General features: G+C 51.0%; 1 protein-coding gene across 1 annotated transcript in view; it reads left to right on the plus strand.

Moving 5' to 3' along the window:
- LOC132392015 (inactive carboxypeptidase-like protein X2) overlaps nucleotides 1-23,734 on the plus strand; it is a 271,814-nt gene that overhangs the window by 64,699 nt on the left and 183,381 nt on the right. The window contains exons 6-9 of the mRNA XM_059965914.1: nucleotides 8,446-8,596; nucleotides 13,617-13,699; nucleotides 14,878-15,001; nucleotides 15,137-15,333. Coding sequence (XP_059821897.1) covers nucleotides 8,446-8,596; nucleotides 13,617-13,699; nucleotides 14,878-15,001; nucleotides 15,137-15,333 — 555 coding nt within the window. The remainder of the gene's footprint in view (nucleotides 1-8,445; nucleotides 8,597-13,616; nucleotides 13,700-14,877; nucleotides 15,002-15,136; nucleotides 15,334-23,734) is intronic.

A 23,734-nucleotide genomic window follows, 5' to 3' on the forward strand; every position in this document is an offset into this window, starting at 1 on the left:
TAGTGTCTGTATAGTTTTAATAATTGTGTCTTGGAAACCAAATCTATGTAAAACTCTGTAAATAAAATTCCAATTAACCAGATCAAATGCTTTTTCAGCGTCCACGCTTATCACTATTGCTTCAATTTTTTTTTTGTATATGATTCATAATGTGGTGTCCTTCTTATACTGTCTTGTGTCTGGCGTTGTCGTATAAAACCTGTCTGATCGTTACATATCAGTATGAGTAGAAACTCCTCTATCGTTTGGCCATGATGGAAGTAAATAATCTATAATCGACATTTAGAATGGATATTGGTCTAAATGACCCGCGTTCCATTTTATCCTTGCCTTCTTTTGGTATAGCTGAGATTATCGCTTCCTTCCAACTGGGTGGCATTTGTGCCTTTTTTAGAGCCCAGTCAATGTGGGGAGTAAAACAGGAATTAACTCATTTTTAAATTCTTTGTACCACTCTGCCGTATACCCATCTGATCCTGGTGGCTTGCTTAATTTAAGCCTACTAATTGCAGCTTTTAATTCAACTTCAGTTATGTCAGCAGTTATCCTATTTTGTTCTTCGCTTAAAGTGGGTAACTCTAGAGAATTCAAGAAGGTGTCAACTTGGGTTATGCTTCCCACTGGAACTTTGGAATATAGCGTTTTGTAATACTTCAAAAGCTTCTTGAATTTCACTTAGCTTGTTTTTATTATTTTCATTCTTGGGTCCCTAATTCTATGAATTGTATTTTCTGCTATCTTTTTTTTCAGTTTCCATGCCAGTATTTTCATAGATTTTGATCCACTTTCACAATGTCTCTGTTTCAGAAACATTAAATTTTTCCTGATTTCTTGCGTAGCCAAACTATTAATTTCATTCCTAATTCTTTTAATTTCCCCTGATGTATCCTGTGCCAAATTCAATTTGTGTTTTTTCTCTAGTTCCTTCAACCTATTTTGCAATTCTTCTAATGTTTAATTCTTTATTTTTTTCTTATATGAAGATATCACCATAATTTTCCCTCTTAAGACCGCCTTCAGAGTATCCCATAAAATGGGAGGTGAAACCTCTCCATTATCATTAAATTCTAAGTAGAGACCAATTTCTTTTTTAATTTGTTCCTTAAAGTACAGATCATTGAGTAGACTTGAATTTAGTTTCCAAATAGTATTCTTTGGTTGTAGTTCAAAATCAACAGATAAATATATAGGTGCATGGTCACTTACATCTATTGTCCCAATTCCACAAGTGTTTATTTTGTCTTTGTCTTTTCCAAATGTTATGAAATAGTCTATTCTTGTATATACAGAATGGGGAGCAGAATAATGAGTGTAATCCCTTCTGTCAGGGAAAAGGTCCTTCCATATATCAATTAAACCAACATCCTCAAAAAGTGTATTAACTTTCTTGTGTAAAGATTTTGTTTCATAGGTTTTTCTATTGGAAGAGTCTAAGTTTGGTTGTAATTGTAAATTTAAGTCTCCCCCACGTATCAGGAGACCTTCTGTTTCCGTTATCATAATATCAGTAATTTTCTGAAAGAAACCAATATCACTTCCTGGGGGTGCATATATATTCAATAGAGTAACTGAATTGCTGTCTATATTCCCCTTACCAGAATATACCTGCCCTCTTTATCTCCCATTTCGAATACTTTTTCAAAATTTAGCTTACGTGAGATAAGAATAGCAACTCCTCTCCTATGTCCTGATTTATATGAGGAGAAAAATAGATTAGTGAAGCCCATTCTCTTCAGTTTTTTATGATCATTATCACTTAAATGAGTTTCCTGTAAATATACTACATGGGCTTGTTCTTTTTTCATTTTGGATAAAATTCTCTTAAGTTTGATTGGATTTAATAACCCATTGACATTAAAAGAAATGAATTTTACCGTATCCTTAGCCATCTGTATTTATCTGTCAATGTATCATTGAAATTAGAATAAAACTTAATTGATCTACTCCCTGAACAAATAAGAACCAAGAAATGCAAATAGTAACAAAAATGGCAATGAAGGTGTGATTCCAAGGCTGAGGTCTCTAGTAGATGACCCTGCGTTGAGCTGGAGGAAATGTCTAGCTGTGGGGGATAACCCCTCCTACTTGTGAGTTGAGGGCTCCCATTGCAGTATTCATAAAAGTCAGTGAACAAATCCATTACACAGAAAAGATTTCTCTGTGCACTCCTATATATATATATATATATATACATACACACACACACACACACGCACACATATATTACATACATACACATATATGCACACATATATTCTCATTTTACTGGGGAAAAGGAGTAAGGGAGCAAATAAAGAATAACAACTAAGTAATATAAAATCCACATTATAATAAGTATTTCTCGAGATAGGTATATCACCGTCTACTTTTGCTTCCATTTAGCTTCTCAACATTTTTAAAGTTAGCCAAACCTTATGGCTCTTCTGAAGGGGGTGAGGATTGTCTTTAGGAAACTCCTGGTCTCTTTCTGATATATTTCTCTCGGCCTCCTCCCATCTCCTGCCTTCTGGATTCTCACACTATTTCCCAAGCGGAGCGGGATAATTCCTCAGCCAGGCTTTCCCTTGTTTGGTCATAATGACGGGCAACCCTCTGGCCTTCATGTCTGTAGTCGCCTCTTCCACTGTCTGGTACAACCGCATCCCGTTGTCATAAAACACTCGAAGTTTAGCAGGGTACGGAGTTGGAAATTTAATCTTTTTTTGCTTTAGTACTTGCTTGACTTCAGAGTATTCTTTGCATTTCTGCAGGACTGCAGGGGGGGAGGGTAATCTTGGTCAAAATATATTAATTTATCGTTGAAAAACACTCTCTTCTTTCTTACCCCAGGCCCTTCGTATAATCTTCGCCTTGGTGCTGTACCAAAGGAATTTAATTATTATTGAGCGTGGCTTTCTATCCTGGGTAGGTTTTGGGACAAGCGTGCGGTGGGCTCTTTCGACTTCCAGCTTCATAGCCGGGGGAAGATCCAGCGCATTCCACGGTAACTTTCCGACAAACTCCGTCATAGACGAGTCCTCCGCTCCTTCGGGAATGTTGTATATTCTGATATTTTTCTGCCGTGATCTTCCCCCCAGGTCAAGCAGTTTACCTTCTTGGTGATGTAATATTTTTATTGTCTTACTCAGTATCCGTTCCATGATTTGAACGTGATCTTCCACCTTCTCAATTCGAGTCTCTGCCACCGCTATTTTTTGATTGATGTTGGCGAGCTCTGACTTAATATCACGGAGCTGCTGCTTTATATCTTTCTGGAACTCCATTATTTCTTTCAGGATTTTGATCATATTCGTCGTTTCGCCTGAACGAGGCCCAGCAGCTGCCTCGCTAACACGCGGTCAGGTAGGCGAGCCGCTCGCTGCACTCCTCTCGGCAGCAGGCTCCACAGTTGCTTTTTTTATTTCCATTCCTTTTCCCCATTCTTGCCCCTCTTTTCAATTCAAATATTTTTTGAAATATGTTATATTTGATGGGTTAATAGGGCTTAATACGCATTTTTCCAGAGGAGCTTGTGACTTAAGCTGCCATTCTCGACGATGACGACACTGGAAAACGACCCCTCTCTTTGGTTTCTGTGTTGGCTTTGACTTCACTTGTTAGCCACGGTTGTGTCATCTTTCCTTTAGAATACTTGTTCCTCTTTGGGATGGAAATTTCCGAATTGCTTCCAGAAATTCCAGGTATTGTTGATTTGCCATCATCCCTGCCAGTGTTCTTTTCCAATCAATGCTGGCCAACTCAAGTTGGATAAGTCAGCAGGACTGGATGAGATGTACCCCAGGCTACTGTGGGAGGCGAGGAAGGAGATTGCTGAGCCTCTGGCAATGATCTTTGCATCATCAATGGGGACGGGGGAAGTCCCGGATGATTGGAGGGTTGTGGATGTTCCTCCCTTATTCAAGAAAGGGAGTAGGGATAGCCCAAGAAATTATAGACCAGTGAGTCTTACCAGTGAGTAGTTGGTAAGTTGATGGAGAAGATCCTGAGAGGCAGGATTTATGAACATTCGGAAAGGCATAATATGGTTAGGAATAGTCAGCATGGATTTGTCAAGGGCAGGTTGTGCCTTACGAGCCTGACTGAATTATTTGAGGATGTCACTGAACACATTGATGAACGTAAAGCAGTAGATGTAGTGTATATGGATTTCATCAAGACATTTGATAAGGTACTCCATGCAAGGCTTATTGAGAAAGTAAGGAGGCATGGGATCCAACGGTCATTGCTTTGTGGATCCAGAACTGGCTTGCCCACAGAAGGCAAAGAGTGGTTGTAGACGGGTCATATTCTGCATGGAGGTCGGTCACCAGTGGAGTGCCTCAGGGATCTGTTCTGGGACCCTTACTCTTTGTGATTTTTATAAATGACCTGGATGAGGAAGTGGAGGAATGAGTGAGTAAGTTTGCTGATGACACAAAGGTTGGAGGTGTTGTGGATAGTGTGGAGGGCTGTCAGAGGTTACAGCGGGACATTGATAGGATGCAAAACTGGGCTGAGAAATGGCTGATGGAGTTCAACCCAGATAAGTGTGAAGCGGTTCATTTTGGTAGGTCAAATATGATTGCAGAATATAGTATTAATGATAAGACACTTGGCAGTGTGGAGGATCAGAGGGATCTTGGGGTCTGAGTCTAAAGGATGCTCAAAGCAACTGCGCAGGTTGACTCTGTGGTTAAGAAGGCTTGTGGTGCATTGGCCTTCATCAATCCTGGAATTGAATTTAGGAGCTGAGAGGTAATACTGCAGCTATATAGGACCCTGGTCAGACCCCACTTGGAGTACTGTGCTCAGTTCTGGTCGCCTCACTACAGGAAGGATGTAGAAACCATAGAAAGGGTGCAGAGGAGATTTACAAGGATGTTGCCTGGATTGGGGAGCATGCCTTTTGAGAATAGGTTGAATGAACTCAGCCTTTTCTCCTTGGAGCGATGGAGGTGACCTGATAGAGGTGTACAAGATGATGAGAGGCATTGATCGTGCAGATAGTCAGAGGCTTTTTCCCAGGGCAGAAATGGTTGCCACAAGAGAACACAGGTTTAAGGTGCTGGGGAGTAGGTACAGAGGAGATGTCAAGGGTAAGTTTTTTACTCAAAGTGGTAAGTGCGTGGAATGGGCTGCCGGCAACGGTGGTGGAGGCGGACACAATAGGGTCTTTTAAGAGACTTTTGGATAGGTACATGGAGCTTAGAAAAATAGAGGGCTATGGGTAAGCCTAGTAATTTCTGAGGTAGGGACATGTTCGGCACAAATTTGAGAGCCGAAGGGCCTGTATTGTGCTGTAGGTTTTCTACGTTTCTATGTTTCTAACTCCTGTTTCATGCCTCTGTAGTTCCCTGTAATACTGATGGTCTAATTCAGCTCCTATATCTTATGGTCTTACCTCACTTTAGCTTCTCTTTCTCTTTCAGGGTGAATTCAATCATATAATTATCACTTTCCCCTAAGGGCTCTTTTACCTTCAGCTCTCTAATCAGTTCTGATTCATTGCACATCCCCTAGTGGGCTCACCATAAATTGTTCTAAAAAGCCATTGATCATTGGGCTCTCTTCCAGGGAAGGTGTGATATGTACAGAAGTAATGATTTGCTCCTGAACTGCAAATAGGCATTCTAGAAATTTCCCCTTCTTGGAATCCAGTACCAACCTGATTTTCCCAATCTACCTGCATATTGAAGTCCCCCATGACTATTGTAACATTGTCCTTTTGGCAGGCACTTTCTGTCTCCTGTTGTAATTTGTATCCTTGTTACACATCCTTGCTACTGTTTAGGGGTTTGTCTACAACTCCCATCAGGGTCTTTTTACCCTTAACTCTACCCACAATGATTCAACACCTTCTGACCCCATGTCACCCCTTTCTAATGATTTGATTTCATCTTTTAACCATCAGAGCAACTCCACCCCTCTGCCTTCCTGCCTGTCCTTGGACATTAAACTCCCAGCTTTAATCTTTCAGCCATGATTCAGTGATGCCTACAACATCAAACATGCCAATCTGCAACTGTGCTACAAGTTCATCTACATTATTCCATGTCCTGGGTGCATTCAAATATAACACCTTCAGTCCTTTTTGAGCTTGTCCACCTTTTACATTGCAACTCATTCTGTTGACTGCAATTTTGCCCTTTCAACAGCCTCTCCTCACTACACATTGCCTCTGTTTGTAAAGCAGCTGCGTCACCTTCAGCACTATCAGCCTCCTTTCCGACGATACTTCTTGCTTTGAAATATACATAGCTCAGGGCACTAGTTGCACCTTTTGATTCCTGAGGTCTGACCAACATCAGCCTCCACAACCTCTCCTCTAACTGTTCTGGCACTGTTGTTCCCAGCCCCCTGTAACTATCATTTAAACCCCAGCGTGCAGCATTAACAAATCTTCCCACTCAGATATTAGTCCCCCTCCAGTTCAGGTGCAAATCATCCCTTCTGTATATTTCAGACCTTCCCTGGAAGAGAGCTCAATGATCAACAAAACCCTAACCCTCCCTTCTACACCAACTCCTCATTAAACACATATTGAACTGTATAATCTTATTAGTTCTGGTCTCACTAGTATGTGTCTGGGTAGAAATCCTGAGATCACAGCCTTGGGGGTCCTGCCCTTTAACTTAGCACCAACTCCCTGAACTCCTTATGGAGAGCCTCATGGTTCCCCTATCACCAAAGTGTGCCTGTTCTCCTCCATTCCCTTCTGAGTCACAGAGCCAGACTCAGTACCAGAGGCCCAAGTGCTGGGACTTTCCTCTTTTGGTTATTCCCCCCTGCCCCCGCTGCCAGTATCCAAAGTGATATACCTGTTGTTGAGGGAGATGGTCACAGGGGTTCTCTGCCCTGGCTCCTTAACCCCTTTCCCCTCCCAGTTTCCTGTGTCCTGCACCTTGTGTGCAACTACCTCTCTATGTGTCCAATATATCACCCTTTCATCCAAATCATTGACATTCAATGTAAAAAGAGGCGGCCCCAACACAGACATGTGTGGAACACCACTAGTGGAAACTACACGTGTAGCAGCAAGCCAGAAAAGGCTCCCTTTATTCCCACTCTTTGCCTCCTGCAAATCAGTCACTGCTCTATCCATCTTCCCTGTCATACCATGGACGCTTGTTAAACAGCCTCATTCCTGCTAGTGTTTCCTTCTAATGAGTTTTAGCCAGCTCCTCTCTCATGCCTCTGTAATTCCCTTTACTGATACATCTGGCTTTAGCTTCGCCTTCTCAGATTTCAGGATGAATGCTGTCATGGTAATTTTTGTCCTCGAAGGGTTCCTTTATCTGAAGCTCTCTAGAAACTGCACCTTTTAGTTCTGGTCACCCCCAGCAGCATCTTCTCCACATTCACCTTATCCAGTCCTTTCGACATTTGGAAGGTTTCAGTGAGATACACCCCGCCACGTTCTTCTGAGTTCCAGTGAGTACAGGCTCAAAGCTGACAAATGCTCCTCATATCATAGCCCCTTCATTCCGGGAATCATCCTCGTGACCTCCTCTGCACTCTCTCCAATGCCAACACATCCTTTCTGAGATATGGAGCCCAAAACTGTTGACAATACTCTAAGTGTGGCCTGACTGGTGTCTTATAAAGGCTCAACATTATCTCTTTGCTTTTATATTCTATTCCCTTTGAAATTAATGCCAATATTGCATTTGCCTTCTTTATCACAGACTCAACCTGTAAATTAACCTTCTGGGAGTCTTGCACAAGGACTCCTGTCCCTCTGATGTTTGAACCTTCTCCCCATTTAGATAATAATTCACACTATTGTTCCTTTTACCAAAATGCATTAGCATACATTTCCCATCTGACACTTTTTTCCCATTCTTCCAATTTGTCTAAATCCTGCTGTAATCGCATTGCTTCCTCAGCATTACCTACCCATCCACCTATCTTCAAATCATCTGCAAACTTTGCCACAAAGCCATCAATTCCATAATCTATTGTTCTCTTGATACACTGTTATGTTGTGAGTGTGTGTGTGTTTATGTTGTGTGTGTGTGTGGGTGTCTGTGTCCATGTTGTGCATCCGTGTTGTGTTGTGTGTCTGTGTTGTGTTGTGTGTGTATTTGCTATGTTGTGTATGTGTGTGTGGGTGTCTGTGTCCATGTTGTGTGTCCGTGTTGTGCGTCCGTGTTGTGTTGTGCATCCGTGTTGTGTTGTGTATCCGTGTTGTGTTGTGTTGTGTGTCTGTGTTGTGTTGAGTGTCCGTGTTGTGTGTCTGTGTTGTGTTGTGTGTCCATGTGTTGTGTGTGTGTGGGTGTCTGTGTCCATGTTGAGCGTCCATGTTGTGTGTGTGTGGGTGTCTGTGTCCATGTTGTGTGTCTGTGTTGTGTTGTGTGTGCATTTGCTATGCTGTGTGTGTTGCATTGTATGTGTCCATGTTGGACTGTGTTGTGCATCACAGAGGTTCTGTGTCCTCCGTCCAGCTTTGCTTTCTGCTCCCTGCAGGTTTTCACAGCAAATTCAGATCCTGAGACGCCGGTGGGCGTTTTCCTGTCGGAGCCAGTTGTGGCTCGTTACATACGCATCAACCCGCACTCCTGGTTCCCCAATGGCACCGTCTGTCTACGGGCTGAGGTCCTGGGCTGTGCTCTGACCGGTATGTCACCCTGCTCTCACACACTACTAACCCTCCATCCATTACTCCTTCCTCTGCTATGTTCTGCCTGGTACGTCCCTCCCTCCCTCCCTCCGTCCATCCGTTCTCCTGTCCCTCCCTCCCTCCCTCCCTCCGTCAGTTCTCCTGTCCCTCCCTCCTTCCTTCGTCTGTTCTCCTGTTCCTCCCTCCGTCCATTCTCCTGTCCTTCCCTCCCTCCTCCGTCCATTCTCCTGTCCCTCCCTCCATCCATTCTCCTGTCCCACCCTCCCTCCTCCGTCCGTTCTCCTGTCCCTCCTTCCGTCCATTCTCCTGTCCCTCCGTCCCTCCTGTTTCCATTCTCCTGTCCCTCCCTCTCTCCTCTCTCCGTTCTCCTGTCCCTCCCTCCCTCCCTCCATCCGTCCTTCTGTCCATCCCTCCCTCCATCCGTCCTTCTGTCCATCCCTCCCTCATCCGTGCTTCTATCCCTCCCTCTCTCCATCCTTTATTCCCACACTCCCTGTCTCTATCTAATCCCACACTCCCTCTCTCCATCCTTTATTCCCACACTCCCTCTCTCCATCCGCCCTTCTCTCCATGAGACCATTAGACATAGAAGCAGCATTAGGCCATTCAGCCCATCTGGTCTGCTCCACCATTCCATGGCTGATCCCAGATCCCGCTCAACCCCACACACCTGCCTTCTCACCATATCCTTCGATGCCCTGACCAATCAGGAAACTATCAACTTCCACCTTAAATATACGCAGGGACTTGGCCTTCACCACAGTCTGTGGCAGAGCATTCCACAGATTCACTACTCTCTGGCTAAACAAAAATCCACCTTACGTCCATTCTAAAAGGTCACTGCTCAGTTTTGGGGCTGTACTCTCTAGTGCTGGATACCCCCACCAGAGGAAACATCCTCTCCACATCCACCCTATCCAGTCCTTTCAACATTCAATAAGTTTCAATGAGATCCCCACATGTTCTTCTAAATTCCAGTGAGTACAGGCCCAAAGCTGCCAAACGCTCCTCATTTGTTAACCCCTTCATTCCCTGAATCATCCTCTGGAACCTCCCCTGGACTCTCTCCAATGACAACACATCCTTTCTGAGAAATGGGGCGTAAAACTGTTGATGAAGTGCGGCCTGCCTAGTGTCTTAAAAAGCTTCAGCATTGTCTCCTTGCTTTTATATTCTATTCCTCTTGAAATAAATGCCAACATTGCATTTGTCTTCATTACCACAGACTCAACCTGTAAATTAACCTTCTGTGAGTCTTGCACAAGGACTTCTGTCCCTCTTCACCTCTGATGTTTGAATATTTCCCCTATTTAGCTAATAGTCCACACTATTGTTCCTCTTACCAAAATGCATGATGATACATTTCCCAACACTCTATTCCATCTGCAATTTTTTGCTCATTCTTCCAATTTGTCGAAGTCCTGCTGCAATCACATTTCTTCCTTAGCACTACCTACCCTCCACCTATCTTCGTATCATCCACAAACTTTGCCACAAAGCCACCAATTGCATTATCTAACTTACTGACAAACAATGTGAAGAGTAGTGGTCCCATTACTGACCCTTGAGGAACACCACTAGTCACTGGCAGCCAACCAGAAAAGGCTCCCTTTATTCCCACTGGCTGCCTCCTGCCTGTCAGCCAGTCCTCCATCCAGTATCTGCCAGTATCTTTTCTGTAATGTCATAGGATTTTATCTTGTTAAGCAGCCTCATGTGTGGCATCTTATCAAAAGCCTTCTGAAAATGCAAATGACATCCACTGTCTCCTCTTTGTCCACCCAGCTTGTTACTTTCTCTGAGAATTCTAACAGATTTGTCAGGCAAGATTTCCCTTTACAGAAACCATACTGACTGACTTATTTTACCATTAGTCTCCAAGTACCTCAAAACCTCATTCTTTATAATAGATTCCAACACTTTCCCAACCACTTCAGCTAACTGGTCTATAATTTCCTTTCTTTTGCCTCCCTTTGGAATGATGGGAGCTTAAGAATATTAGAGATTAGAAGGTCACAGTGAATTCATGCCTACCCGAGACACACCCGACTCCAAAGACAGAAGTCATCTATCTATTCAACACTAGGAGGTGAAAATTTCTTCACTAAACTTGACCTTGCACATGTATACCAACAACTTGAGCTAGAGGAACTGTCTGAGCCTCACTACCATTGCAATCCATAAAGATTTGTTCCATTGTACGTGGCTCCTGTTGAGCGTAAAAACATCCCCAGCAATATTCCAACGTACCACTGAATTAGAGACTCGTCCAGTACAATAGCTTCTTTAGATGATAGTCTGATTATCAGATCAACTCCAGAAGAACACCTGATTAATCGATGCAACTTCGTCTATGACAATCGCACAAGAAATGCATCCTTCTAGCAGATCATGTTGAATGCCTGAGTTTCCGCTTGGACTCCAGAGGTATGCATTCAATCAAAGAAAAGCTTTGCCCGATTCTTGAAGCTGTAGCACCAATGAATATCCATGAACTTTGCTCCTTTCTGGGCAGGTTCAATTGTAATGGCACACAGAACCAGGCCTCTGGCTTCACTTAACTATCTAGTGAAGAACGATATGAGGTGGCGTTGGGAACGGGCAAAGGAATCGGCTTTTCAGAGAGCCAATCAAATTCTAACTCAATCCCAAGTATTCATGTACTTCAGACCTGGGGAGCCAACCATTTTGTACTGTGATGCCTCTCCGTATGGTGTTGGCGTGGTGCTGAGCCGGGAGAATACAAGCAATGATGAAAAGCCTAAATAAAAACACAAAATGCTGGCGGAACTCAGCAGGCCAGACAGCATCTATGGGAGGAGGTAGTGACGACGTTTTGGGCTGAAACTCTTCATCAGGAGTGAAGCAACATGGGATGGTCGAGGGGGGCATAAGAAGTGGGGGTGCCTGGTGCTTTTGCGTCACCACCTTTAACCCAGCCGAGCGAAACTTGGCACCGTTAGACAAGGAAGCATTGGCAGTTGTTTTTGAGTCATGCAGTTTCACCATTACCTGTATGGCCAACGTTTTGAGATTCGTACAGACCACAAGTCATTGGTGGGGTTGCTTGGTGAGGGCAAGGCTGTGCCACAGATGGCATCACTGAGGGTCCAACTGTACCTGTCCGCTCATCAGGACACGATATCTGATGTACCTGGTAGAAACAATTACACCATAGATGCCTTAAGCCGTCTTCCATTACGTGAATATCCTCGCGAGTCGATCTACCAGATGAACTGGTAATACTGATGAACTGGGTCAATGGATCGCCAATCACTGCTTCTCAGGTACAAGAAGAGCTGTGACATTGGCACTAGTAAAAAAGGTAGAAGATGGATGGCCAACTAGCTTGCCTGAAACTGTGCTACACTATGCTGGACGTCAAAACAAGCTTAGCATCTACGACGGTTGTCTACTGTGGGGAAGTCTTATTGTAATTCCTACACAATTACAGTCCCCTATCCTAGAAGAGTTACGTGGCAAGCATCCAGGAATATCACATATAAAGGTGCTAGCCCAGAATTACATTTGGTGGCCGAATATTGAAGACATTAAGCACATTGTTTGAGCATATGACCCATACCATCACTCTCGACCTTTAAATGCTCCCGTGCGTATGGCTCCATGGCATTGGCCCACCAAACCCTAGGGACATTTATGTGTAGACTACACAGGTCACATGCTATTGGTAGTCATCAATGCACATTGTAAATGAATTGAAGCCAAAGACGTTGGCCAGCAAGGTGACGATGAACATTATATGCACTCTATTTTGTACACATGAAATCCCCAGTACAGGTGTCCCCTGCTTTACAAATGTTTGCTTTACGCCACTTTGCTTTTACAAAAGACCTACATTAGTAACCTGTTTATGTATTACAAAGAGGATTTTCGCTTTTAAGAAATTTTTCCCATATACATTATTCGCTTTACATCATTTCAGCTTAAGAAAGGTTTCATAGGAATGCTCAACCTTTGTAAATGGGGTGGGGGGAACACCTGTACTGTAGTTTGTGATGTGGTCCCATGCTTACCAGAGAAACATTAAAATCATTTTTACAATGCAATGGATTCAATTACAACATATGCCCCCTTACACATCATGAAATGCTATTGCTAAGAGAGCAGTTCAGACTGTCTGAGGGACTGATGGGCCACAGTTTAAACACCCTACTGGATTTTTTTGTGCCCAGGCCCAGAAGACCGACAATGAAAGTGCGGTGCGATTCAGATCCGTGTCATTGGAAGGTGGATGAAAGCAGAGGTAGTGGTAAAAGAGGGCCAACAAGTTTCCTCAGCACTTGAGAATTGTAGTGTATGCTGCCGGCATCTAATGCGCATCAGGAAATGTCCAAGTGAATCCCTCATTTCAGAATGAGAAGGGTTAACCCCGCAACCTATCGAAGCAGAATGCCCAGTTGAAAGCGCTGGATCCACACTAACACTCGACTCCGGATATCGGGATTACGCCAATCAGGACGGACCAGAAAACCAGTGGAATATTAGCAAAGCTGGTTTTGCCTAAAAACTCACAGATGGAGAGTCGTCCTGTCCACTGGGTGACTGGTTATCCGTCTGTCATGTGCCATCAGGGGAATCGGTCAATTACTTGGCCTTAACTGTCTACCATTTACTGTTTGAGCTACCACCTCTGTGCGGGTTCATTGTTTCTGGCTGACTACAACCTGGGCACAATAAACCTTTGGGTTTTTCTTTAATTGTAACACCTTCGTCACACCCTCCCTCCATCAGTCCCTATGTCCATTGCGCCTCGTCCCTCCATCACACCCTCCTTATCCCTCCGACTGACGGTAGGCTGAGGCCCTGGGCCGTTCTCTGTCCTGTAGGTCTGCCTCTGTTCCTCGCACCCTCTCCTCCCTCAGTCCCTCTGGCCTCACACACCACCTACTGCTAACCCTCCCCTCTCCCTTCCCCCCAGCCAATTCACACCATCTCCCCCTCCCCTTCCTCTGAAGAGCCCCTCCCTCACATTCCTCTCTCTACCCCCCCCACAAAGGCTGGACCAACACATTGGTCGTGGAGCAGGAAACCTCGGACCAGCTCGACTTCAGGCATCACAGCTATGAGCAGCTGAGGGAGGTGAGTGCGATTCCCCTACAGAAACACAGGACCTCCTCCCTCAGTTACTCCCTCCCCACCTCCTCCCTCAGTTACTCCCTCCCCACCTCCTCACTCAGTTACTCCCTCCCCCACCTCTTCCCTCAGTTATTCCCTCCCCATTCCTCACTCAGTTACTCCCTCCCCCACCTCTTCCCTCAGTTACTCCCTCCCCCACCTCCTCCCTCAGTTACTCCCTCCCCACCTCCTCACTCAGTTACTCCCTCCCCCACCTCCTCCCTCAGTTACTCCCTCCCCAACTCCTCACTCAGTTACTCCCTCCCCCACCTCCTCCCTCAGTTACTCCCTCCCCCACCTCCTCCCTCAGTTACTCCCTCCCCCACCTCTTCCCTCAGTTATTCCCTCCCCCACCTCTTCCCTCAGTTATTCCCTCCCCCACCTCTTCCCTCAGTTACTTCCTCCCCCACCTCTTCCCTCAGTTACTCCCTCCCCACCTCCTCACTCAGTTACTCCCTCCCCCACCTCTTCCCTCAGTTATTCCCTCCCCCACCTCTTCCCTCAGTTATTCCCTCCCCACCTCCTCACTCAGTTACTCCCTCCCCCACCTCTTCCCTCAGTTACTCCCTCCCCCACCTCTTCCCTCAGTTATTCCCTCCCCCACCTCTTCCCTCAGTTACTCCCTCCCCCACCTCTTCCCTCAGTTACTCCCTCCCCACCTCTTCCCTCAGTTATTCCCTCCCCCACCTCTTCCCTCAGTTACTCCCTCCCCCACCTCCTCCCTCAGTTACTCCCTCCCCACCTCCTCCCTCAGTTACTCCCTCCCCCACCTCTTCCCTCAGTTACTCCCTCCCCCACCTCTTCCCTCAGTTATTCCCTCCCCCACCTCTTCCCTCAGTTATTCCCTCCCCCACTTCTTCCCTCAGTTACTCCCTCCCACACCTCTTCCCTCAGTTATTCCCTAGCCCACCTCCCTCAGTTACTCCCTCCCCACCTCCTCCCTCAGTTACTCCCTCCCCCACCTCTTCCCTCAGTTACTACCTTCCCCACCTCTTCCCTCAGTTACTCCCTTCCCCACCTCTTCCCTCAGTTACTCTCTTCCCCACCTCTTCCCTCAGTTACTCCCTCCCCCACCTCTTCCCTCAGTTACTCCCTCCGCCACCCGGATGACGCCCACCCCGTCACAGTCTGCTGCTCCACAGGTAATGCGGCGAGTCCGTAAGGAGTGTCCGGACATCAGCCGCTCCTACAGCATTGGCCGGAGTGTCCGGGGCCGGAAGCTCTACGTCATGGAAATCTCCGATAACCCTGGGGTGCACGAGCTCGGTGAGTGTGGCACCCGCGGGTGGGAAGCTGGGTATGGCACGGACTGGGGGGCGTGTGTGCCAGCGGCTGGTTGGGGTTATGACGCGGGGGGGAGTGGACGGCTGTCCCTCAGTCTGATCCAGCCTGTGTCTGCAGGGGAGCCAGAGTTCCGGTACGTGGCGGGAATGCATGGGAATGAGGTGCTGGGTCGGGAACTGCTCATTCTCCTGATGGAATTCCTCTGCAAGGAATATCGGCGGAAAAATCCCCGGGTGCGCCAGCTTGTCGACAGCACACGGATTCACCTGCTCCCCTCGATGAATCCCGATGGACATGAAATGGCCCACAAGATGGTAGGAGGAGAAAGAGTCAACAGTAGAGGGCTGTGGGGAGAGAGGGGTACGGGGGATTAGAGTGAGACTGACACAGGGCTGTGGGGAGAGAGGGGGACGGGGGATTAGAGTGAGACTGACACAGGGCTGTGGGGAGAGAGGGGGATGGGGGATTAGAGTGAGACTGACACAGGGCTGTGGGGAGAGAGGGGTACGGGGGATTAGAGTGAGACTGACACAGGGCTGTGGGGAGAGAGGGGGATAGGGGATTATAGTGAGACTGACACAGGGCTGTGGGGAGAGAGGGGGACGGGGGATTAGAGTGAGACTGACACAGGGCTGTGGGGAGAGAGGGGTACGGGGGATTAGAGTGAGACTGACACAGGGCTGTGGGGAGAGAGGGGTACGGGGGATTAGAGTGAGACTGACACAGGGCTGTGGGGAGAGAGGGGTACGGGGGATTAGAGTGAGACTGACACAGGGCTGTGGGGAGAGAGGGGTACAGGGGATTAGAGTGAGACTGACACAGGGCTGTGGGGAGAGAGGGGGACGGGGGATTAGAGTGAGACTGACACAGGGCTGTGGGGAGAGAGGGGTACGGGGGATTAGAGTGAGACTGACACAGGGCTGTGGGGAGAGAGGGGGACGGGGGATTAGAGTGAGACTGAGACAGGGCTGTGGGGAGAGAGGGGTACGGGGGATTAGAGTGAGACTGACACAGGGCTGTGGGGAGAGAGGGGGATGGGGGATTAGAGTGAGACTGACACAGGGCTGTGGGGAGAGAGGGGGACGGGGGATTAGAGTGAGACTGACACAGGGCTGTGGGGAGAGAGGGGTACGGGGGATTAGAGTGAGACTGACACAGGGCTGTGGGGAGAGAGGGGGACGGGGGATTAGAGTGAGACTGACACAGGGCTGTGGGGAGAGAGGGGGACGGGGGATTAGAGTGAGACTGACACAGGGCTGTGGGGAGAGAGGGGTACGGGGGATTAGAGTGAGACTGACACAGGGCTGTGGGGAGAGAGGGTGACGGGGGATTAGAGTGAGACTGACACAGGGCTGTGGGGAGAGAGGGGGATTAGAGTGAGACTGACACAGGGCTGTGGGGAGAGAGGGGGATGGGGGATTAGAGTGAGACTGACACAGGGCTCTGGGGAGAGAGGGGTACGGGGGATTAGAGTGAGACTGACACAGGGCTGTGGGGAGAGAGGGGGATGGGGGATTAGAGTGAGACTGACACAGGGCTGTGGGGAGAGAGGGGGACGGGGGATTAGAGTGAGACTGACACAGGGCTGTGGGGAGAGAGGGGTACGGGGGATTAGAGTGAGACTGACACAGGGCTGTGGGGAGAGAGGGGGATTAGAGTGAGACTGACACAGGGCTGTGGGGAGAGAGGGGGATGGGGGATTAGAGTGAGACTGACACAGGGCTGTGGGGAGAGAGGGGTACGGCGGATTAGAGTGAGACTGACACAGGGCTGTGGGGAGAGAGGGGTATGGGGGATTAGAGTGAGACTGACACAGGGCTGTGGGGAGAGAGGGGGATGGGGGATTAGAGTGAGACTGACACAGGGCTGTGGGGAGAGAGGGGGATGGGGGATTAGAGTGAGACTGACACAGGGCTGTGGGGAGAGAGGGGTATGGGGGATTAGAGTGAGACTGACACAGGGCTGTGGGGAGAGAGGGGGATTAGAGTGAGACTGACACAGGGCTGTGGGGAGAGAGGGGGATGGGGGATTAGAGTGAGACTGACACAGGGCTGTGGGGAGAGAGGGGTACGGGGGATTAGAGTGAGACTGACACAGGGCTGCGGGGAGAGAGGGGGATTAGAGTGAGACTGACACAGGGCTGTGGGGAGAGAGGGGGATGGGGGATTAGAGTGAGACTGACACAGGGCTGTGGGGAGAGAGGGGTACGGGGGATTAGAGTGAGACTGACACAGGGCTGTGGGGAGAGAGGGGGATTAGTGAGACTGACACAGGGCTGTGGGGAGAGAGGGGTACGGGGGATTAGAGTGAGACTGACACAGGGCTGTGGGGAGAGAGGGGGATGGGGGATTAGAGTGAGACTGACACAGGGCTGTGGGGAGAGAGGGGGATTAGAATGAGACTGACACAGGGCTGTGGGGAGAGAGGGGTACGGGGGATTAGAGTGAGACTGACACAGGGCTGTGGGGAGAGAGGGGGATGGGGGATTAGAGTGAGACTGACACGGCTGTGGGGAGAGAGGGGGATGGGGGATTAGAGTGAGACTGACACAGGGCTGTGGGGAGAGAGGGGGACGGGGGATTAGAGTGAGACTGGCACAGGGCTGTGGGGAGAGAGGGGGACGGGGGATTAGAGTGAGACTGACACAGGGCTGTGGGGAGAGAGGGGTACGGGGGATTAGAGTGAGACTGACACAGGGCTGTGGGGAGAGAGGGGGATGGGGGATTAGAGTGAGACTGACACAGGGCTGTGGGGAGAGAGGGGGACGGGGGATTAGAGTGAGACTGACACAGGGCTGTGGGGAGAGAGGGGGATGGGGGATTAGAGTGAGACTGACACAGGGCTGTGGGGAGAGAGGGGGATGGGGGATTAGAGTGAGACTGACACAGGGCTGTGGGGAGAGAGGGGGATGGGGGATTAGAGTGAGACTGACACAGGGCTGTGGGGAGAGAGGGGGATGGGGGATTAGAGTGAGACTGACACAGGGCTGTGGGGAGAGAGGGGGACGGGGGATTATAGTGAGACTGACACAGGGCTGTGGGGAGAGAGGGGTACGGGGGATTAGAGTGAGACTGACACAGGGCTGTGGGGAGAGAGGGGGACGGGGGATTAGAGTGAGACTGACACAGGGCTGTGGGGAGAGAGGGGGACGGGGGATTATAGTGAGACTGACACAGGGCTGTGGGGAGAGAGGGGGACGGGGGATTATAGTGAGACTGACACAGGGCTGTGGGGAGAGAGGGGTACGGGGGATTATAGTCAGACTGACACAGGGCTGTGGGGAGAGAAGGGGATTAGAGTGAGACTGACACAGGGCTGTGGCGAGAGAGGGGGACGGGGGATTAGAGTGAGACTGACACAGGGCTGTGGGGAGAGAAGGGGATTAGAGTGAGACTGACACAGGGCTGTGGGGAGACAGGGGTACGGGGGATTAGAGTGAGACTGACACAGGGCTGTGGGGAGAGAGGGGTACGGGGGATTATAGTGAGACTGACACAGGGCTGTGGGGAGAGAGGGGGACGGGGGATTAGAGTGAGACTGACACAGGGCTGTGGGGAGAGAGGGGGACGGGGGATTAGAGTGAGACTGACACAGGGCTGTGGGGAGAGAGGGGGATGGGGGATTAGAGTGAGACTGACACAGGGCTGTGGGGAGAGAGGGGGATGGGGGATTAGAGTGAGACTGACACAGGGCTGTGGGGAGAGAGGGGGACGGGGGATTAGAGTGAGACTGACACAGGGCTGTGGGGAGAGAGGGGGATGGGGGATTAGAGTGAGACTGACACAGGGCTGTGGGGAGAGAGGGGTACGGGGGATTAGAGTGAGACTGACACAGGGCTGTGGGGAGAGAGGGGGATGGGGGATTACAGTGAGACTGACACAGGGCTGTTGGGAGAGAGGGGGATGGGGGATTAGAGTGAGACAGACACAGGGCTGTGGGGAGAGAGGGGGACGGGGGATTAGAGTGAGACTGACACAGGGCTGTGGGGAGAGAGGGATGGGGGATTAGAGTGAGACTGACACAGGGCTGTGGGGAGAGAGGGGGATGGGGGATTAGAGTGAGACTGACACAGGGCTGTGGGGAGAGAGGGGGACGGGGGATTAGAGTGAGGCTGACACAGGGCTGTGGGGAGAGAGGGGGACGGGGGATTAGAGTGAGACTGAGACAGGGCTGTGGGGAGTGAGGGGTACGGGGGATTATAGTGAGACTGACACAGGGCTGTGGGGAGAGAGGGGTACGGGGGATTAGAGTGAGACTGACACAGGGCTGTGGGGAGAGAGGGGGACGGGGGATTAGAGTGAGACTGACACAGGGCTGTGGGGAGAGAGGGGGATGGGGGATTAGAGTGAGTGACACAGGGCTGTGGGGAGAGAGGGGTATGGGGGATTAGAGTGAGACTGACACAGGGCTGTGGGGAGAGAGGGGGATGGGGGATTAGAGTGAGACTGACACAGGGCTGTGGGGAGAGAGGGGGATGGGGGATTAGAGTGAGACTGACACAGGGCTGTGGGGAGAGAGGGGGATGGGGGATTAGAGTGAGACTGACACAGGGCTGTGGGGAGAGAGGGGGATGGGGGATTAGAGTGAGACTGACAGGGCTGTGGGGAGAGAGGGGTACGGGGGATTAGAGTGAGACTGAGACAGGGCTGTGGGGAGAGAGGGGTATGGGGGATTAGAGTGAGACTGACACAGGGCTGTGGGGAGAGAGGGGTACGGGGGATTAGAGTGAGACTGACACAGGGCTGTGGGGAGAGAGGGGGACGGGGGATTATAGTGAGACTGACACAGGGCTGTGGGGAGAGAGGGGTACGGGGGATTAGAGTGAGACTGACACAGGGCTGTGGGGAGAGAGGGGTACGGGGGATTAGAGTGAGACTGACACAGGGCTGTGGGGAGAGAGGGGTACGGGGGATTAGAGTGAGACTGACACAGGGCTGTGGGGAGAGAGGGGGACGGGGGATTAGAGTGAGACTGACACAGGGCTGTGGGGAGAGAGGGGGATTAGAGTGAGACTGACACAGGGCTGTGGGGAGAGAGGGGGACGGGGGATTAGAGTGAGACTGACACAGGGCTGTGGGGAGAGGGGGATGGGGGATTAGAGTGAGACTGACACAGGGCTGTGGGGAGAGAGGGGGACGGGGGATTAGAGTGAGACTGACACAGGGCTGTGGGGAGAGAGGGGGACGGGGGATTAGAGTGAGACTGACACAGGGCTGTGGGGAGAGAGGGGGACGGGAGATTAGAGTGAGACTGACACAGGGCTGTGGGGAGAGAGGGGGATGGGGGATTAGAGTGAGACTGACACAGGGCTGTGGGGAGAGAGGGGGATGGGGGATTAGAGTGAGACTGACACAGGGCTGTGGGGAGAGAGGGGGATGGGGTATTAGAGTGAGACTGACACAGGGCTGTGGGGAGAGAGGGGGACGGGGGATTAGAGTGAGACTGACACAGGGCTGTGGGGAGAGAGGGGTACGGGGGATTAGAGTGAGACTGACAGGGCTGTGGGGAGAGAGGGGGATGGGGGATTAGAGTGAGACTGACACAGGGCTGTGGGGAGAGAGGGGTACGGGGGATTAGAGTGAGACTGACAGGGCTGTGGGGAGAGAGGGGGATGGGGGATTAGAGTGAGACTGACACAGGGCTGTGGGGAGAGAGGGGTACAGGGGATTAGAGTGAGACTGACACAGGGCTGTGGGGAGAGAGCGGTACGGGGGGTTAGAGTGAGACTGACACAGGGCTGTGGGGAGAGAGGGGTACAGGGGATTAGAGTGAGACTGACACAGGGCTGTGGGGAGAGAGGGGGATTAGAGTGAGACTGACACAGGGCTGTGGGGAGAGAGGGGGACGGGGGATTAGAGTGAGACTGACACAGGGCTGTGGGGAGAGAGCGGGATGGGGGATTAGAGTGAGACTGACACAGGGCTGTGGGGAGAGAGGGGGATGGGGGATTAGAGTGAGACTGACACAGGGCTGTGGGGAGAGAGGGGTACGGGGGATTAGAGTGAGACTGACACAGGGCTGTGGGGAGAGAGGGGGATGGGGGATTAGAGTGAGACTGACACAGGGCTGTGGGGAGAGAGGGGTACAGGGGATTAGAGTGAGACTGACACAGGGCTGTGGGAGAGAGGGGGATGGGGGATTAGAGTGAGACTGACACAGGGCTGTGGGGAGAGAGGGGGATGGGGGATTAGAGTGAGACTGACACAGGGCTGTGGGGAGAGAGGGGTACGGGGGATTAGAGTGAGACTGACACAGGACTGTGGGGAGAGAGGGGGACGGGGGATTATAGTGAGACTGACACAGGGCTGTGGGGAGAGAGGGGGACGGGGGATTAGAGTGAGACTGACACAGGGCTGTGGGGAGAGAGGGGTACGGGGGATTAGAGTGAGACTGACACAGGGCTGTGGGGAGAGAGGGGGACGGGGGATTAGAGTGAGACTGACACAGGGCTGTGGGGAGAGAGGGGTACGGGGGATTAGAGTGAGACTGACACAGGGCTGTGGGGAGAGAGGGGACGGGGGATTATAGTGAGACTGACACAGGGCTGTGGGGAGAGAGGGGTATGGGGGATTAGAGTGAGACTGACACAGGGCTGTGGGGAGAGAGGGGTACGGGATTAGAGTGATACTGACACAGGGCTGTGGGGAGAGAGGGGGATGGGGGATTAGAGTGAGACTGACACAGGGCTGTGGGGAGAGAGGGGTACGGGGGATTAGAGTGAGACTGACACAGGGCTGTGGGGAGAGAGGGGGACGGGGGATTAGAGTGAGACTGACACAGGTCTGTGGGGAGAGAGGGGTACGGGGGATTATAGTGAGACTGACAGGGCTGTGGGGAGAGAGGGGGACGGGGGATTATAGTGAGACTGACACAGGGCTGTGGGGAGAGAGGGGACGGGGGATTAGAGTGAGACTGACTCAGGGCTGTGGGGAGAGAGGGGGACGGGGGATTAGAGTGAGACTGACACAGGGCTGTGGGGAGAGAGGGGGATGGGGGATTAGAGTGAGACTGATACAGGGCTGTGGGAGAGAGGGGGACGGGGGATTAGAGTGAGACTGACACAGGGCTGTGGGGAGAGAGGGGGACGGGGGATTAGAGTGAGACTGACACAGGGCTGTGGGGAGAGAGGGGTACGGGGGATTAGAGTGAGACTGACACAGGGCTGTGGGGAGAGAGGGGGACGGGGGATTAGAGTGAGACTGACACAGGGCTGTGGGGAGAGAGGGGTATGGGGGATTAGAGTGAGACTGACACAGGGCTGTGGGGAGAGAGGGGGATGGGGGATTAGAGTGAGACTGACACAGGGCTGTGGGGAGAGAGGGGGATGGGGGATTAGAGTGAGACTGACACAGGGCTGTGGGGAGAGAGGGGGATGGGGGATTAGAGTGAGACTGACACAGGGCTGTGGGGAGAGAGGGGGATGGGGGATTAGAGTGAGACTGACAGGGCTGTGGGGAGAGAGGGGTACGGGGGATTAGAGTGAGACTGACACAGGGCTGTGGGGAGAGAGGGGTATGGGGGATTAGAGTGAGACTGACACAGGGCTGTGGGGAGAGAGGGGTACGGGGGATTAGAGTGAGACTGACACAGGGCTGTGGGGAGAGAGGGGGACGGGGGATTATAGTGAGACTGACACAGGGCTGTGGGGAGAGAGGGGTACGGGGGATTAGAGTGAGACTGACACAGGGCTGTGGGGAGAGAGGGGTACGGGGGATTAGAGTGAGACTGACACAGGGCTGTGGGGAGAGAGGGGTACGGGGGATTAGAGTGAGACTGACACAGGGCTGTGGGGAGAGAGGGGGACGGGGGATTAGAGTGAGACTGACACAGGGCTGTGGGGAGAGAGGGGGATTAGAGTGAGACTGACACAGGGCTGTGGGGAGAGAGGGGGACGGGGGATTAGAGTGAGACTGACACAGGGCTGTGGGGAGAGGGGGATGGGGGATTAGAGTGAGACTGACACAGGGCTGTGGGGAGAGAGGGGGACGGGGGATTAGAGTGAGACTGACACAGGGCTGTGGGGAGAGAGGGGGACGGGGGATTAGAGTGAGACTGACACAGGGCTGTGGGGAGAGAGGGGGACGGGAGATTAGAGTGAGACTGACACAGGGCTGTGGGGAGAGAGGGGGATGGGGGATTAGAGTGAGACTGACACAGGGCTGTGGGGAGAGAGGGGGATGGGGGATTAGAGTGAGACTGACACAGGGCTGTGGGGAGAGAGGGGGATGGGGTATTAGAGTGAGACTGACACAGGGCTGTGGGGAGAGAGGGGGACGGGGGATTAGAGTGAGACTGACACAGGGCTGTGGGGAGAGAGGGGTACGGGGGATTAGAGTGAGACTGACAGGGCTGTGGGGAGAGAGGGGGATGGGGGATTAGAGTGAGACTGACACAGGGCTGTGGGGAGAGAGGGGTACGGGGGATTAGAGTGAGACTGACAGGGCTGTGGGGAGAGAGGGGGATGGGGGATTAGAGTGAGACTGACACAGGGCTGTGGGGAGAGAGGGGTACAGGGGATTAGAGTGAGACTGACACAGGGCTGTGGGGAGAGAGCGGTACGGGGGGTTAGAGTGAGACTGACACAGGGCTGTGGGGAGAGAGGGGTACAGGGGATTAGAGTGAGACTGACACAGGGCTGTGGGGAGAGAGGGGGATTAGAGTGAGACTGACACAGGGCTGTGGGGAGAGAGGGGGACGGGGGATTAGAGTGAGACT

The sequence above is a fragment of the Hypanus sabinus genome, chromosome 3 (assembly GCF_030144855.1).
Source record: "Hypanus sabinus isolate sHypSab1 chromosome 3, sHypSab1.hap1, whole genome shotgun sequence".
Classification (NCBI taxonomy): domain Eukaryota; kingdom Metazoa; phylum Chordata; class Chondrichthyes; order Myliobatiformes; family Dasyatidae; genus Hypanus; species Hypanus sabinus.